Genomic DNA, 18,360 nt, shown 5'->3' with positions numbered 1-18,360 from the left:
GGATATTTATTTGTTCTCTGCAGCTAGTGAACTTAATACCTCTCATTTGACAATGAAAGGCTCTTGTCATATATTAGTTGTTACACAATCAAGAGAGCTTGTCCTTCACAATTCACAATCTTTTCTTTTTTTATATACGCAAGTCCACATTTTCCAGTGGTTTATCAGGTGGTACTCTTGCTGACATCTCAAGTACTCCCATGTCTGCTGTAAGCAGTTTCCAGTGTTTTGAGTGTTCCAGCAGCTGAAAAACAGGTCTGCTCTACAACATCCAGTTGGAATGGATTTTTTTTCTTTGCAAAGTATACTTAAGAAAGTAATATCTGCCATTAAAGTGAAGTAGTTGATTGTATTAAAAAAGAAACACAAAAAAAAATGGATTTTATCAGTGAATTTATCTAGCAAATAATTGCATTGATTATTGTAATTGAAATTCTGCAAATACCTCAATCTATTATAGTTAGTGTAAATGCTCTGCTTCATTTAATTATTTCCATATCTTCCATTCTTGAAGAGCAAAATTATCAGCATTTTTCTCAGAAATAACAATGAGATGAGGGTAGGAGTGAAACAGAAATGAGTGAGCATCTTGTTTGCCATGGGCAAAAACAAAAGATGAAATAAGAAATATCTAAATGCTTGCAAAATAATAGATCTACTGAGCTAATTTCTGTTGCTTGGAGTCTTAACTGTGTAATTACATTAAATTTCAACTAAATTAGTTACTTACTGATAATTACTAATACTTGCATAAGATATTGTAAATACGTTCTCTTGCAAATTTTATTTAGAAAAGATCTTTTTTGGCTACAGCCTCTCCTGAATCAGTTAGTACCAAGCACTGCAAGCTGCATGCTTGCAGCCCAGAAGGCCAAACTGTGTCCCGGGCTGCATCACCAGAGGGGTGGCCAGCAGGGTTGAGGGAGGGGATTGTCCCCCTCTGCTCTGCTCTTGTGAGGCCCAACTTGGAGCCCTGCATCTAGGTTTGGGACCCCCAGCCCAAGAAGGATGTGGGGCTGTTAGAGCAGGCCCAGAGGAGGGCCACGAAGATGATCAGGGGCTGGAGCACCTCTCCTATGGAGACAGGCTGAAAGAACCGGGGCTGTTCAGCCTGGAGAAGAGAAGGTTCTGGGAGGACCTCATTGCAGCTTTTCAGTACTTAAAGGGGGATCATAAAAAAGACACTGAGCAACTTTTTGCTCAGCCAGATAATGAGGAATGGTTTTAAACTAGAAGAGGGGAGATTTAGATTAGAGATTAAGAGGAAATTCTTTACTCAGAGGGCGGTGAGGCACTGGCACAGGTTGCCCAGAGAAGCTGTGGATGCCCCATCCCCTGGAAGTGTTCAACGCCAGGCTGGATTGGGCTTTGGGCAACCTGATCTAGTGGGTGGCATCCCTGCCCATGGCAGGGGTTTGGAACTAGATGGTCTTTAAGGTCCCTTCCAACGCAAGCTCTTCTATGATTCTTAGTAGCCTACGTTTAAAGCATGTGAAGGAATAAATAATGACGGGAAATCAATGAATTTACTTCAGAAGATTTATATCCTCAGAATAACCATGAACTGCATTTTTTTTCTGATCACTGAAGTAGTAGTAGATTTTTAAAGAATGTGAATACATTGTTTGGACTGGCAAAGTAGAGGAATTGGCCTAATCCCAGTGAGGAGAAGGTAAAGAACATTTGAATACTTAAATGAGGATAGGTACCTTCGCTGTGATTCCAACACAAGGACTGTGAGTTTAGAGAGGTAGTAGTCTTAGGTACAAGACTTCATAAACAGTTTTTGCCCTTCTGTTTTGGAAAGGAAGTCTCCAGATGCATACTGCTTTTGTGCATGTATGTTTTCTCCATACCATCTTTTCAAATGCTTGCCAAACATGACATCTTCTACACATATTTATAAAATCCTCCTTTTTTTTTGGATTTTAGCAGTTCTTCAGTACCTCAAATAAATGGAGGAGGTTTGTATGATTGCCTTGATTGAAATTTTCTTTGTAGTGTCTCAGAAATGTTAAAACTAAATATTTCCATTAATTGCTTGCTATTACAAAGCTAACTTCATTGACACTGAAGGAAGAGCAAGTATTCTAATATGAATTACTTTTTCAGCTTTCTCAAGCCAAGGCAGGAAAGCTAAACCCACATGTCCACGTAGAGTATGAATGGAATCTTCGGCAGGAAGAAATTGATGAAAGTGACGATGACTTAGATGATAAGGTAAACATGAGTTACTGATATGACTTTGCAAAAAGCTGATAGTGTTTCCATTCGGTGGAAATGAGTGAAAACTTGATATCCATTTTAACTTTTTTTTTTCCTTACAGATACTGTGGGGGCTGTGGAGAGAAGTTAGTTTTAAGGTCTGCTTAAAGACTGCCAGAGTGCTTTTTAAATGCACTTTGTCAACCTAATTATTTTAGGCTTGAGGTTCAGAAGTTTTGCTTTGACAAGACATACAAGAGAATACAAATCAATAAACGTAGATTACTTTGTGGTCACTATTCCCTTCAGAATTCTAGGTTTTACATTTTTAGCTGAAGGAAATCCACATCTTGCATACTTACTTCTTCCATAAGTTAACAAAAAAAATCCTAATTGTTGAATCAGTAACTTTATGTATTTTTTCAAAAACTGTGCTGTGCAATTTATTCCTGATTTAAAAAGAAGTAATGAAAAGACAGAACTTGAGGGCATAGGATAATTGCCATCTGAGAAGATGTCAAAACTTAGCTTCAATGTCCTACTTTAGCAAGTGAGTTAATTACTCTGTGCTCTGTTTCTGTAGTAAATGGGAATACACCTCTCATATTTTACATGGGTGCTGTAGAAAGAAATTTCACAGATAATAAAGTTAAACACATTTGGGACTGAAAAATTCAGAAACCCAAATAATTTACATATCCTCAAGGACAGTAGAGAACAAAATGTTAATCTGTGCAAGGATCCTCAGGAGGATGACTAATGCTATACTGGAGGTAATAAACCTGCCTGAACCAGAGCTAGAATGAGGCAGATTGTGTAGCTCTGTTTGCAGCTGTTAAGAACAGTTATATACACTTAAAAGATGAGCCATACCACTGAATATATTGCTGCTTCAGTAAACAAATCTCATGTGTCAGGAATGGTTGTTTAATTTTAAATATGTATTAATGGGTGTTGTTGATCTTTGTAGTTAAGTGTCTGGTCTGAGTAAAGTGCTATTTGAACTAACAATTACTGTTACAATCTGAAAACTACTGGGTTTTTATTAGTGTATTATTTAATACATTATATATTTACTGCTTTAGTAATAATTCTGTGTATAGATTTGTTGATTCTACAATCTTTATCAGTTACAGAGGAAAGGATCTTCTAGGTTTGATCCTGAGAAAGAAAGGAACATGGGGTTATTTGTACAATAAAGTTACGCTCGTGTCTGCTAGAATATGTTCTGTTTTATTCTTTCCTGAACATATGAACTATATCTAGTATTTAGACACCTGTATAATATATTTGTCTTTCTATTTACAGCCTAGTCCTATAAAAAAAGAAAGATCTCCAAGACCCCAAAGTTTTTGTCACTCTTCAAGTATTTCCCCCCAAGACAAAATGACTCTTCCTGGATTTAGCACTCCTAGAGACAAACAGAGACTCTCCTATGGAGCTTTTACCAATCAAATTTTTGCTTCTACAAGCACAGATTCACCCACTTCTCCAACTGCAGATGCTCCTCCTCTTCCTCCTAGAAATGCTGGCAAAGGTAAGTCTGTTCTGAAACTGTTTGCAAGCAGTAATTTTTCCACAGCTGTCCTTCCTTTAATCAAATGCATTACAGTTTTTCAAGATGTAGCATAGTTCTCTTATTATGTTGATGTTTTAATATGATTCAATGCATGTTCTCAAAATCAAAGGGCACTTTGTGATGGATGGACTCATTCATCTTTCATTCATTTGTGTATGTTGTAATAATAAAATAATAATTTGCTAAATAGAAGTTGATTCATTTTATGTAGAAATTATTCTTATATTTTGGAGAAACACTTTAAACCAGTTTTATTCACAAGAATATGGGTCTCTTAGTAAAAGGTTGCTGTTTTGTAGTGCTATAGGATGATGCCTCTGGCAGAGGCTATAGGATATAGCCTCTGGCAGAGGGCAAGAAGGTTTTGTAGAATTACCCATAAGGAGTATTTGTGCTACAGGTTGATTTTTCAATCTTCATTCAGTCAAAATAAGTGAGTTACATTTTCTCCTGTGATTAATAATAGTGACATTTTTGGTAGTGCTTGAAAGGGAAGAGAATTTACTTTTACGTGAGACTTAGTCTTGCTGTTGTGGTTCTGTCATGTAGATAGTGGTTCTGTAACATACCTATCTTTCTAAGGAAGGAATTCTTCCCTCAGAGGCTGGTGAGGCACTGGCACAGGCTGCCCAGAGAAGCTGTGGGTGCCCCATCCCTGGATATGTTCAAGGCCAGGGTGGATGGGGATTTGGGCAACCTGGTCTGGTGAGAGGTGTCCCTGCCCATGGAAAAGGGAGATTAGTACTGTGTGATCTTTAAGGTCCCTTCCAACCCAAACCATTCTATGATTTTATCTGTAAATAAGTATTAATTTTGAAGTTAGAGGAAATATAACAGGTGTTGTTCCATAATTTATGCAAATATAGCTTTAGAGAAAAAAAATCATCTTTTTATTTTTCTTAATTTAGAAATAACTGAATTGTGCTTCTGTAGTAGACTTGTTAGAGAGAAGTGGTTGTTACAAAGGCTTCAACATAGTTTAAGGCTTGAGTGGTAGTGCCTCTTTTGTTAGCACTGCTGTAAATTCATATTTCTTTTCTTAACTTGTAGTCAACTTTGTTCTCAGAAATAATGGTGAAAAGCTCTCAGAAAAGTAAAGGAGTAAAATGGACAGAACAGAGTTGTTTGACATCAAATGTCAGTTTTTATACAATTCAGATGCTGGACTTAAGAACTACTGTTCCACCATCAGTCTTTGTCATGTACTGGCAACTTCAGAATCCCTTGGCTCTGCTTTTTATACAGGCTTGTTTTCCATTAAAAGACAAAGCAATTTTGCCAGGGCATACATACTTTTTTCACATCAGATTTCACAGTCTGAACTTCTTTATATCAGTTTCATTTGGGGACTCATTTGTACTGCTTGTGACTTCACTGTGTTGAGCTTCCTGTGGGCATTACAAGTTTATAACCTTTCCCCTCCCTCCCACCCCACTTTTTTTTTTTTTTTTTTATATTCTCTGTCTAATGACTGCTACTGAGTTTCCATTGCCAGACACAGAATATTGGCATAGCTGTTCCTTCAGTCTGACCCAGAATAACTTCTTTTTTGTGTGTGTGTATCATTATAAAAGTTACAAGAGTTGGAATCCTGACTAATTGTCAATCCCGTTTCCTTCAGAAGGTTAAGGAGCTCGTCTTGCATCTTAGTATATGTATTTAGTATGTTGTCAGCTTCAAGGGATTATAAAGAACATAATTTCTTTAGCATTATAGCTCTAATATGGATGTATTCAGAAAATTGTCTTTTTTCCAGGAAGGTGAATATTTGCCTGCATATTTCATTCCAAGTATATAATCAAGTTTCAGAAATAAGTATTTTCCTAGGTGTTTCTGCAAACTGTTTGCCAGATGAGTGCATCAACACAATCGTGAAACTAAAAATAAAATCAAATGAAAAAATGACAATTTGAATTCTTTTGTGTTTTCATGTCTTGGAGTATACACAAGAAATCCTTATTCATATTGCAACAATATAATATGATATTATCACAAAGTAGAGACCCATTGCCTTCTAATGATAATAGTGATGTTAAATACTACATCCAAGTGGAAAGTGCCAGATTTACTTTCTGAGGGATAGATTAGATGGAACTATTGTTAAGTTAAAGTCACTGGACTTCTCTGCTTCAGATATGTCAGAATTTCAGGCTGTGATTAATGTTTTTTTGGGGGTTGGTTTCCATTGAATAACATCATAAAGTATCATTTCTAATCATTGTTTAGAAATATCCATTAAATACCTAAATCTGCACTGTCTGTGTAGGAATAATTTAATTACAGGAATAACTTAAAGACTCAAAAGGACAGGGGAACGAAATGGTAAATACGAAGAACATTCATCTGTGTGGAAGAGTTATTCTAGTGGTATCGTTGCACCTTATCTACCCCCACCACCAAAAAAAACCCCACACACTTCCCCGAACACATCACTTACAAGAGAAAAAAATCAGAGTATCTCTGCTTCATAAGACACTGACACATCTTAATTGTGTCAGACTGTTTCAAAATTTTGTTTCTATAGGGAAAAAATAGTCCTTCAAAATTTAATCTGATGGGTTTTTGATGTAGTAACAGTGTATCCCTTACATCAAAGTTAAGTATACAAGTTTGATTATCAAATCTGGTTTTGTTAGGTAGGTGAAATAAATCTTCTCTTATTTGATTAGGAAAAAAACCTTACTGTATTTTACCATATAGAATCTAAATTTAAACTTACCTTCTGTCCCCACATGTAAACTCTTACTTGTTCCTGTTCTGCTGCAAGGCCCCAACAGATACCATGGGACACTGCTAGGTCATGGAGACAGTCTGTAGGGGGTGGTTAATAGCTGAAGAGATCCCTGTTTTAGAAGGAGACATTTTGAAAGTTTCATAATGTCTTATATCCTTTGGGATATACAGATGATAAATCTCTCCAGAACATGTTTTGTATTTAAACAAAACCACCTCCCTTTAGCCTTCTGTAAGCTGGCTTCATTTGCCAGTGAAGTTCATTGGTAGGAAGGTTCCATGGTGTTTGATGAGATATCACAGCGGAGTGGAAGCCATCGAGTCTGAACTCTGTGTTGGGGAAAGAAGGTGAGTTTAAAGCAATTAATGTAATGCACACCACTCTTACCCATGTTTTTTAGTGGATATGATGTCTAAAAAATAGTTTGATTCATCAAAAAATGGTATGGATGGAAGTAAACTTGTTGGAGTATGTGTATATGGGACTTTTTTTAAAAGTTTATCCATACATCATTGTAATGTAAGTCCAAATTTTCTAGTTTGATAACTCTTAAAAAACAAACAAACAAAAAAACAACTGCTGGAGCCAAGAGTATTTGTCTTCAGGTTTATTTACATTCACAAAGCAGCGAGACAGAATGATTGTTTTCACTGCTCCTTAGGCATTTGCTGTCAGTGTTGAAGTGAAGGCTCCTGCAGCACAACAGATGTGCCTGCCTCTCAGCTGTACCTGTGCAAAGGAGGATGAGTGAGCCTTAACAGATAACGAATATTGGCTAAGCCAATGTATTCTACACTAAAGCAGCTTGTTTATGGATACATCTTACTTTTCACATTTTCTGCTATGGATTTAATTAATCTTAAGAGAATAAAGAATGCAGAATGAGTACGGTAGCTGCATAAGCCACCATGGTTATGCTTTTTCCAGTAGTTGGTTTAACCTTATTGAGGTTCAACTTAGTTGTCTTGACAGTCGTCTGTGATCAGTAACTGTTTGAAAATCATATTTTTCATTAAACTTTCCAGCTTATGGCTGCATTATGTCTTTAAGTAGGTGAATGAATCAGAACAATAGCTAAAGAAACCCTTGCAGAAGCTTAATTGCAAATCCAAAGTGAGGGCAACATTGCTGGTTTTGTAGAAGGGTTAGAAAACCTAAGCCAGGTTTCCTTAATTTTAAATGAAAGTTAATTGGTCTTCAGTGGTCTTCCCTGTTTCTCTCGTGTGGGTTGAATATGGAGGTCAGGGATCAATTTAACGTCAGGAAATTTGGATCTTAAAATTTGCAGGCTTTGAAGCATTTACACTCTCTTGCAGGTCTAGTAGTAGGTACATAAAACTGGAGGACACCTCTTTGGTTCCAGATACCATGTCAGATAATCTGCTGCTTTTCTTGATCAGACTCCGTTTCTAAACAAATTAACTCAGTAGTGACTTCTACAAGTTGCCTGACTGCATTGCTCATAAGATTAGAAGTCTCCTGAAGCCTGGTAGATTACTTCATGTATCAACATTATTGTTTACCTTCAGTGATTTTTCTTTCGTTGTCTGTATCAAGGTGCTGCTGCCTGGAGAGACATCATACAAGTCTCTGTCTTTGTTTTGTTAGACTAAGCAAATCTAACAGCTCTTTTTTTTTCTAATAGAGTATTTTTATTTTGCTATAATTCAAGTTGTTTGTTCATCATGCTAGCCCTTCTCTATACCTTTCTGTTTCAATAAACCTTCTGGATTACAAGGGACTGGGAAGTGTAATGACAGTGTTTTTTTTCTGGAATTTTAACATTGTCCATTACATTGTTATATTTAATATTTCTTAAATAATCTTACTTCAGCCTTTGAGGTCATTCAGTTTCATCTGTTTCTTTTGAATGCTGTCAAGATTCTACAGGTCTCTTGCATATAAAGACTTAACCAAAAGTTACTACAACACATCTACAGAAATGTGAAGAAAAAAAAAAAAAGTCAAATAATAGTTATTCCAGTCCAATTTTGCATTTTTTTAGTACCATAATAAAAAGGGTGAGATAACTGACAAGTGATGCTTTTCTTCTGTTCAGGCAGCAACCCAAACTGTATATTTGTTTAATGTAAATTTTGGTACTTTTTTTTTTAAACAGGATGGGTTCTAGCATTGGCTTTTCAGGTGCTAATATTGAATCAGTTTGTATTCCTAGCTTTCTTGTTTGCATTGACTGATCAATTTCTTTAATTATGGTCTAAAGTAAGACAAAATGAAGAAGGCTTTTAGTTATATCTATGCAAAAAGTGTCAATCATTAGAACTTGAAAAATAAAAACACCAACATTTGTTAATAAAAATACAATTTTTAATATAAACTTACTTTCCTTTTCAGTACCTGTTCTACCATTAACTGGAATACTGGTTCTTCCATCTCTCTCATTAAGTGGTAAAAAAAAAAAAAAAAAACGCATAGAAATGTGAGGTTTTTACACTATAAACCCACCATTTCTTGAGTGGATGGTAACAGCTTTGCATGTTTTCACCTGTACACTAATGGATAATATACTAACGGCACAAAAGCTGAAGCGCAGTGCACTATTAATTGCAGACTTCTTTCCAGTTATTTCCTGTAGTATAATATTTAAGATTATATGGTCTGTTCACACGTGAATCTGGTTCTTGTAATGGATGAAAGTCATAAAAGTTGCCAATAGCTTGTACTTCATTCTGAAAGCAACTGCCCAGCTCACTGAAGGGGAGAGCCCGGTGGAAACAAAATTAAAGGTTAAGAGGGTTCTTTGTTTTTTTGGCCTTTGGGAGGAAGATGTTTTTTGTGAAACGTGAAATTCACAATGATGTGTGAAAACATCGTTATGATGACTGTGGAGAAGAAATGGTTGGGTTACTTGTTGTCTGGTTAGAATCACAAAATATCTTTGATCTAGAAAAGCAACTGCTCTGATTATTACTTAGATAAGGCTAATTTTAAAAAATAACTTTTTTTTTTTTTGAGATTTTCTTTATGTGATATGAAATACTTTATAATTTTACAAACAGTACAGTATCAGATCTCTTTATTATTCCATCAGCTGTTTCCCCAAACTGATTTAGATCTGAGAACATTCCCCATGTCTGTTTTATGCAAAACATCATGTGACTCTATACCTTTTTCTGAAAAGACGTTTGAAGATTTCCTTTGTTTACTGTTCATTTGAAAGTGGTGTTTCAACCATCTGATCATTAGTGTATGAATTCGAAGTTATTATTTACTCGCCTGTGAAATTAATATAGGAACATAGGCCAGGAGTCTGAAGAGATGTCCTGTTTTTAATAGCTTAACACCTTTTCCTGTAATTGCTGTATACCGTGTGAATGCTTTAAAGCAACGAGAGGAGGGTGTTTTTAAACTTTGATGTCTGGCGACATCTTACTAATGCAAAGAGTAAAATACGTCTTCATAAACATAGTGAAAGAGTTCTTAATCCTACTAAATGTTATTGTTACAGTGAAAAATTCTTCATTTTGTTGGCAATAAGTACAAAGTTTATTTCAATTCTGAAGGTTTTTATTGTAACAGATAAATGTGCAATACTACCTCAGTGCATTTCCTGCACTTTTTCTCTCTCTTTAAGTAAACTTTGCACGGTTTGTGGTTTGCAGCAGGGACGGGGAGGACTAGCATTGCGCGGTGAGGCTGTAGTGTAGTTCCCAGCACGGGACACCAGGTGGTGGCATGCTAGAATGGATGAATTGCCAGCCAGGGCTACTTGCAGACATTTTGAAAGTATGTAACTGCTTGTCAAATTTCAGTACGGTATTTTTATTTTATTTATTTATGTGAGAAACATTCAAATGCATGCTTTAAATTAGTTTGCATTCTTAAATAACTTAAGGTCACAGAAAAAAAAATAAAAAGAGCATACAGTCTTACGAATTTGCATTTACATTTGCTGCTTCTGTTAATTATTTTGTGAACTTGGGAGTATATTAAATAGAGAGGGATAACTGAAAAATGTATAATTCGATTCAAAAGAGCAAGTAATAAAAAGCCAGGCCTAAAATACCTGCTGGGGTTTTGGGTGAGAGATTCTGCTGAGCAGTGAAAGGCCTTGACTCTGGATTAGAAGAGATTGGATCGTTAGGGGCAGTCTTGTTAACATTTTATTTGAGGTTAAGAAGAAAGAGGAAGGTCACCAGCTGAAAATACTTGGCAAATGTGCACATGTTTATGGGGTAATTGAAGCTACTTTTCTCAATGTTCAGTATTTCAGCTAATGAAGAATAATCTTTGCTAAAATTCACTGATTTTAATACTTTTATGGTACATATTTGGGAAGGAATGCAGACTTCAGTATTTTTCTGTCTGCCTATAGAGATCAGACAAATCTTTTTTAAAGATGCAAATCCAGTTCTGTGTGCAGGTTAAGGGTATGTGCTGATGAAAAAAAATAAAGTCTTGTCTCAAATGCTGTTCAGATAAGCTGAGTTTTCAGAAATAAGCTGATTGTATAGTGCTACAAAGCATGCAATGACAGACATGAAATTTCAGATATAAATAAACTTGGCTTTTAAGGCTGTCTGGTCAGTCTTCTGCATTTATCCACAGTCTGTGATAACAAAGCTCTCTTACATGCAGAATTTACTGCAAGATCATGACTGCAGGGAAGTGTTATTAGTTGAGAAGATTAAAAAAAACAAATGAACTTTAAGCTAATCTAAAGTAATGTAGAACTAAATTAGATAAGTGTCACAAATAATTTGTTTTGGCAGTAATGATGGCTGACTTGAGCAGTTGTCTCCTCGCTGCATGCTTGTGCCTTGTGCTGCCTGCTTCCTTCAGTTTCTTGTTGAAGATATTTTGAAGGTGAATGGTGAAGTTAAATAGGGAAAACTCTTGTCTTCCCCAGGGTTACTTTTTCTTTTAAGTAGTATCTGTTCCTGTGGCATGTAGAACACGCTGTATTGATTAATAGTTGTGCCAACATTTATTTGGGGGACATGCAGGGTTTAGGTGACTGTATAAGGTCCTACAAGCAAATTTAACTATCTAATCTCAACCTGATCAAAAGGTCTTTCTCATATATATTTATATATATGCAGCATTCAACAATTTTCATTGCTCTAAGAATGTGTTTAAGAAATAAAAAAATGGGAAATAACTGTAGGAAAAAAATTGGTTTATTTCAAAATACAAAGCAAAGAAAATTTGAAGATACATTTCTCTACCCTTCCTCCCCCCTCCACTTTCTTAGAGAGTTGGTATGTCATGCCCCTGAGAAAGGAGGTAAAAAACAACAACAACAACAACTAGTCACATAATTGAACACCTAGGATGCTATTTTGTTCTGGTATGAGTAAATAGTAAGTGAAACCCCAATTGCTAAATGTTACTTAATTTTAAGATCTTTTTTAAACGATACCTGAAATTAGAAATCCTGGAGCGATTAATCCTGTATTTTCAAACATAAGTATGCGTGTTGTTTTATTGTCAAGTTGCTTATCTCCCCACAGCTAACCTGGTTACAAATGCGGTGAATGTGTCGTTGAATCCAAACGGTGTTTTGGCATGGCTCGTCTTTTGATTTTAGTCCTTTGCTGCACTTCACTGTGGTCTGACTGTGATTTTTTTTCGGTGCTGCTTTGCTGTTTATGCACATGTATTTGTAAGAAGGTTGTTTGTTATCTTGCAGGCCCTCCTTCAACCCTCCCTCTAAGCACTCAAACCTCTAGTGGCAGCTCCACTCTTTCCAAGAAGAGACCACCTCCCCCACCCCCAGGACACAAAAGAACCCTCTCTGACCCACCAAGCCCACTACCTCATGGACCCCAGAATAAGGGCCCAATTCCTTGGGGTGAGTTTTGAACTGCAAAACAAAAAGGGCAGGGGAAAAGCCTTTATGCTGGATGATATATGATCTTTGGTTTCTTTCACCTGGTACTTGCTTTCCGATGATTGCAGCTTGATGTAATGTCAGCTCAGATAAATCAACAGTTCTGTCTTTGGGCACTGTAGCTTCCAGGCTTCTGTATCTGAGTCTCACTTGAGAAAACTTGAAAATATTCCACGCTTCCCTGGGGCCCAGCTCAGTCTCCTCTGCTGCCTCCCTCTCTCTACCCTTAGCTTCCAAGGCTGCTTCACCCCATCCCTCTCATCTGCTGCATCTTCTCTGCATCTGTTCTCTCACCCCTGCTGCTGCCCTGACCAGCCAATTGGTCTGGGTGGATCTCGATTTGGGGGCGGATGCCCCCCGGTGGGTCTGTGCAGTTCACCTGATTCCCAGAACAGCTCGTGGCCTGGGGCTCTGTGCCAAGTCTCTCCTGTACAGTGTTCACACCTACCTGGTGGGATGTGTTGTCTTACGTTTTCAGGTTTTGTGATGTTGTCTGTATGCAAACACGGATAGGTTTGCGTTCTTCTACCAGCAGAAGTTATACAGAAACAGCACTTTTTTTTTTTTTTTTTAACAGGATACCTTTCTGACACAGGCTTTTTAGAAATTATTTTCCATTCTACTCAAATTCTTCCTCTTTGCAATAAATGTTTCTGTATGCCGTCAACTTCTCCCTATAGCTATCAATCTTAAGCCTATGTAATTTTCTGTAATTTTAGTCTTCCTGGCAGGATTTTCATAAATGCATAGATTTTTGAGCTGGAATCTACTACTTCCATAAGGGGGTCATTCATACACTACTCGTATCTTAGGAGTGTCCTCTTTCTATTTGCATGTCAACACAAAATTAATATCATAAATGCATAAAAGCACTTTTTCTTCCCCCAGCAAAGTGAGTTACATGTGTTAAATCCTGTAGTGCTCACGTGTAGAATGTTATCTGACTTAATCTAGGATTTAATATGAAGTGAAATACAGAGTCCAATGAAAAGTGAAACTTTTTTCTCAAGGAGTTCAAAATGGCAATCTTTTTGATTATCTACTTTTTCAGACATCTGGGATAAGGAAAAATGTTTCCTATAGTCGTCCTCTACTATTTCAGAGGAAGTAAAGACGTAGGAAGAGCTTGGACTTTAAAAACTTTTTTTTTTGTTTAAAGTCCAAATCAACTCCTAGAATACCATACACTAGAATATTACATAATGTAACACTAACAGAATGAAAGGTGTGGTGGGAGCCAATGCTAAGTTAGCGTCAACTTTTCTTTTAAAAAATACCAGGTAACCATTGAAGGAAACCAAAATACAGGAAGGTGCAAGTGTGGAGTTAGGCTTTTTTGTAGTGGAACATTGCTTCTTCTGTCTTTCTGCCTATGCTACATAGACTAAACTTCAGTGGATAGAAGAGGGGCATTTTCTCCTCCTTTTCTTTGCTGAGAACTGCACAAAACTTGTTTCAAAGTCCATTTGGATTTGAAGCAAGTATTAAGTTTTGTGTTTATAAAAGAGGAAGGCCCTTGTAGATACGAGCCTTTGTGGCTTTGGTGTAAGAATGTTGTAAGATGCTCACTGCTTTCCCTTTCAGAAGCTCCTTTTCTGTGTTGCTATATTTCTTGTAATTTTGAATTTCAGCTTTTGTCAAGTCTGTGCATTAGCTGAGGCTTCAAGCAGAACAATCCTTAGCTTATGTCTAAGCAAATTAAGTTACAATTCACATATGTTCTAGAAATGTCTTTTTGATGATGCTGGATTTCCATAGCAACCGTGAGATATTTTTATTTTCCATAGGATCTATATGTGAAAGGCTTAGTTTGTTTTTAGTCTTAAAAATGTTTTGTACTTCTCCTTTCTTTTTTTCTTTAATATAAACAAAAACTTTTAGGGAGGCTCAGCCTTCTCTGTTTCATTTAGACCTCAATGCAGTAAGAATGCTATCTAGCAAGGTATGTCATTCTTTTGCATAGGAAGTATTGTGCATTCTCGGATCATTAAATGCCATTTTAGTCAATTTTGTCTCTGAAATAGATGTAACGTTTTTGAAGTTGGCTTTAAGGCTGTTGAGATATGCTGTAACATAAGGGAGAAGGGGGAACAAAAAAGACACTAAAACAAAGTAGTTGGATAATTATTAATGAAAGAAAAGCTTTCTGTTGAAGGAGCTGAGAAGAATGTGGGTTTGGATTTTACTACCTTTTGATATAATTGAATATACCCAGGATCTTGTTTTTACCATGAGTTAACGTTCAATTTATGGTAACATTATGGTAACAAGGCTTAAAGAATAGCCTTTGATTTAATGACTCTGTACGATAAAATACCAATCCTTAGAAAGTTGATACTTTGTGAATAAAATCAAATTTGTGTTGATTTTTATAACGGTTTGCCTTATAATTCAAAATGTAAACATCTGCCATAAATATATTTGGATACTGGCCTGCAGTATCTCCCTTTCAGAGAAAATTGAAACACAGTATTCAAAACAAATGCCTTACAGCATCAACTCAGCAATGTAATTCAGTCTTCCCTTGACAGCAGATGTGAGCTAGCAGTGAATTCTGAAATGTGCTATATGAAAGGTCAGATTGGATTATTGAGGTCCCTGTAGCTTTTTCAGTTACTAAATTGTTAGCAAAGAATGATCTTTAAAATCTTCAGGCGTTGTATAGAGCATACTTGAAAGACTTTGGACTTTGCTTTAAGTTGCACCCTCTGCTGAACGTATTTCAGTTATCCTAATGTTAATTTTTGTAATTGTTTTTTTTCGCCTCAGGTAATGATTTGGGCCCACCTTCAACTAAGGCTGCAAATAAGTTTGAGGGGATGTCTCAGCAGTCAAGGTAAACATCTCCATATAAAAAGGAAGATGAAAATTTATCTAAATATAACTAATCTGTGAATTAGGAAAAAAAAAAGTCTTTTGTATGAAGTAAAATCCTAGCTGTTTCTTCATTAGTTTTCTGCATGCATTACTGCCATACAAATACTTTGGCTTCATCGAGCCTCCTACGCTTCGTTCGTGGCTGCCCGTACACAATTCACCCTTTGAACAGGATGGACAGAATGACTTGTACCAGAATATCTGCCTGTTGCTCCTACAGAAGCGAGGCCTGAGCTAGGGAATGTTGCCTCGGATCACAGTCCGGCAGGACAAAAGTTTAATTTCCATGTCTCCTGACATTTCATGTTATCTGCTTTAATGTGAGGTCTCATACCCGTAGCTGTGGAAAAACAAAACATTTCACAGTGTCACTCTTGATATAGGTAGACATAGAAGTTAGCTCTATAGCAGAGAGGGATCGTCTCAGTCCTCCAGGTTGACTCTCTTCCTTTCTGCTAGGTTTATGTGCTGACACACAAGTCTGTAGGAACACAAAACATTCATCTGGTTAAGTGTCTTTTTCAATAGATGGACTAGTAAGGATAGCCACATAGTCCTGTCACTGTTCGTTACTTCATCTGTGTTGCAATTCCAGAGTCCTTAGGTTCAAAGCATAGTAGTGGTAACAAACACGTGCCTCAAGCAGGATGATGGAATCCTTCTCTGGCCACAGATGTGTGTGGTCAGGACATGGAGATGGATGCGTAACATCATGCACGTCACAGGAGATGTGCAGATGGAGCTTGTGGACATGCTCAATGTGAGATCTGCCTTGCCTGGACAGGCTGTGTTTGTGTTCTTGGTAGCACAGCAGACTTGCCATATTTGCTGAATCCATCTAAGTGTCATTTGGTATTCAAAGAAAAAGTGGTGATGTTCTGCATCGCAAGGAGCTGGTGCCATACTTGATGTGTGTAAGGTGATGGCAAAAGTGTGAGATATGTGCTTGATGGTATTAGTCAAAGGCCTGGGTAATTACATGTTGAAGATTGAGTTTGGCTCTTACAGTTTTATGTCATGATATATTTTAGCTTTTAAAGCCAGGAAATTAAGCTTTAGTGTTCCATTGTGCTCATTTTCAAAAGTTACCTTCAGAAACAAGGAGTACTGGGATCAAGGTTGCTGATGCAGCAGAAGACTCTGCTTTGTTAAACGTATACTGACGAGCTCGTCACTCCCCTCCCTTGTTTGAGTAATTACTCTGAAATTATACTGATTTTTATTTATTGATCAAATTTTTCCATTACTTGAGTCTCTTTTATAATGCTTTATTTGGGGAAGGAAATTGAAATCAACCTAAATATATCATGAAGAAGCAGAGCTAGCTATTACTTCATCATCTATGCTTAAAGAGCCTCTAAATGAGAAGAAATGAAGTTACCCTAGCAAAACGTTCAGAAGGCTGGAGTCCAAAGGCACAAACCTCGTCAGAATTGTAGCTTCATTAAAGCAGAACAACCTGTCAGATTATTTTCCCTTTTATGGCAGGGTTCAGCTGGTGCCAAGCCAGATGGTAGTTTAGGATTAAACTGAGTTAAGGAAGCAAGTATTTTATAAGATTGCTTGTTTGAGGAAACAGGTGTCACTGTTGTGTTTGGATCAGGGGCGAAACATTTTCAACAAATAGCTTATTTCCTTAAAGATCAGAGTTCATTTTAATGCATTGTTTGTTTTAAAACAAATAAAAAAGTAGCTCTTCTGGGGAGCCTCTTCCTAATTGAGTATAGAAAGCAAAAGGAATCACAACCATTTATTTATACATACTTGTAACTGATATTTGCAAAGCCTCATAGGGTTCAGTGTCCTAAGACAGTGTAGTATGTGTCTCAAGGAGAGCTACCTGTGACATAGGTAGACCTGGCTGCTGACAGCAAGTTACGAAAGTATAATTCAGTGCCTGTGATTGATGTGTAAATTGACCACATGAAAAATGAAAATTCCAATCTGCTAGTCAAGGTGTGGTGGTCTTATAAACGTCATCTTTGTGTTTCTTACTCACTGGTGTAAGAGTAGTTCTAAAAAGCATACAAGTATGTGCACAGATTTGTGTAATTCTTTTCCAGTCCTTTTCTATAAAAATGAGTAAGGTATGCTATTGTTGGAAGGATTGTGATTCTCTTTTTGTTGAAGTTCGTAGCAATTTTTGCAAAGTTGAGATGTCCTGTTATGAATTCCAGGGGTGAAAAAAAAAAAAAAAAAGTCCAGAGTGGAAAGAAAGCATAGGAGGAAAGTTGATAATATGGAACTATCTCAGATTTTTGTACTGTAATGAAATACTCCCAGCTGTCCTGCTTGTATTGTTGCTTACCACTATGAGTAGCTAACATGGCTGTAACAGAAGTTCAGAAGTTGACAATGATGTAGGGTGTTGCTTGCCTGCAGGTACCAGTACTTGAGTAGCAGATATGTTTTTGCCTAATGCAGTTGCAGTTTTGTGTGCAGTTACACTCATGCAAGGCATAGACCCAGTCCTGGAAAACTTCAAACCACTCACATAAAGGACAGTTGATATTTTAAATGATTCTATATAGTTATTTTAATATTGAAAGACTGAAGATTCTTTCAAGTTCAGGGTCTCTCCACTGAGCTGGTCTGGGCGTTCAGCTTCATCCATTTTCAGAGTACATTTTTGCACATTTTGTTTATAGAATAAATCTGCCCTGTAGCAGTAGAGCTGAGTGGTGTTTGTGTGTCCCTTTCTCTGTTTAGAAAAGCAGTCTGTTCTTAACAGCACTTTGAGTTTTGGGAGTGTTGCACAGAGAAGGTGACAAATTGGTTACACAAAAAAAAAAAAAAAAAAGTGGATTTTTCTAAATTATGGTTGTGTAGGGGAAAAAAATAGAAGAAATACACTTTATAACAATTGCACTAATAATTCACATCTGTTGATTTAGCACTGGGACTGCAAAGACTGCACTTGGCCCTAGAGTTCTTCCCAAACTACCTCAGAAAGGTAAGACTGTTTTTTGTGGGTATTGTCATAATTCTCTCTTAAATGTGTGTGACAGTATGTGTTTGTGTCAAATATACTGGTCTTTTCAGCAAAAGCTTTATTTCCAAAACACCACAAACCATGGAACTTTACATGGAACTTTAACTGAAAAGGTTTTG

At 36.8% G+C, this 18,360-nt stretch overlaps 1 protein-coding gene across 5 annotated transcripts in view; it reads left to right on the top strand.

Moving 5' to 3' along the window:
• The window catches only part of ASAP1 (ArfGAP with SH3 domain, ankyrin repeat and PH domain 1), a 126,078-nt gene that overhangs the window by 96,754 nt on the left and 10,964 nt on the right, over positions 1-18,360 (top strand). For 3 of the 5 annotated variants that reach the window (XM_032181638.1, XM_032181637.1, XM_032181639.1), the window contains 5 exons: positions 2,113-2,220; positions 3,514-3,742; positions 12,172-12,333; positions 15,142-15,208; positions 18,144-18,202. In XM_032181638.1, the coding sequence (XP_032037529.1) occupies positions 2,113-2,220; positions 3,514-3,742; positions 12,172-12,333; positions 15,142-15,208; positions 18,144-18,202 (625 nt within the window). The remainder of the gene's footprint in view (positions 1-2,112; positions 2,221-3,513; positions 3,743-12,171; positions 12,334-15,141; positions 15,209-18,143; positions 18,203-18,360) is intronic. The other 2 variants (XM_032181642.1, XM_032181641.1) reach the window with 1 other exon arrangement.

Source organism: Aythya fuligula, chromosome 2 (genome assembly GCF_009819795.1).
Source record: "Aythya fuligula isolate bAytFul2 chromosome 2, bAytFul2.pri, whole genome shotgun sequence".
In the NCBI taxonomy this organism is placed as follows: domain Eukaryota; kingdom Metazoa; phylum Chordata; class Aves; order Anseriformes; family Anatidae; genus Aythya; species Aythya fuligula.
This window is presented reverse-complemented; position numbering and strand designations above follow the sequence as displayed.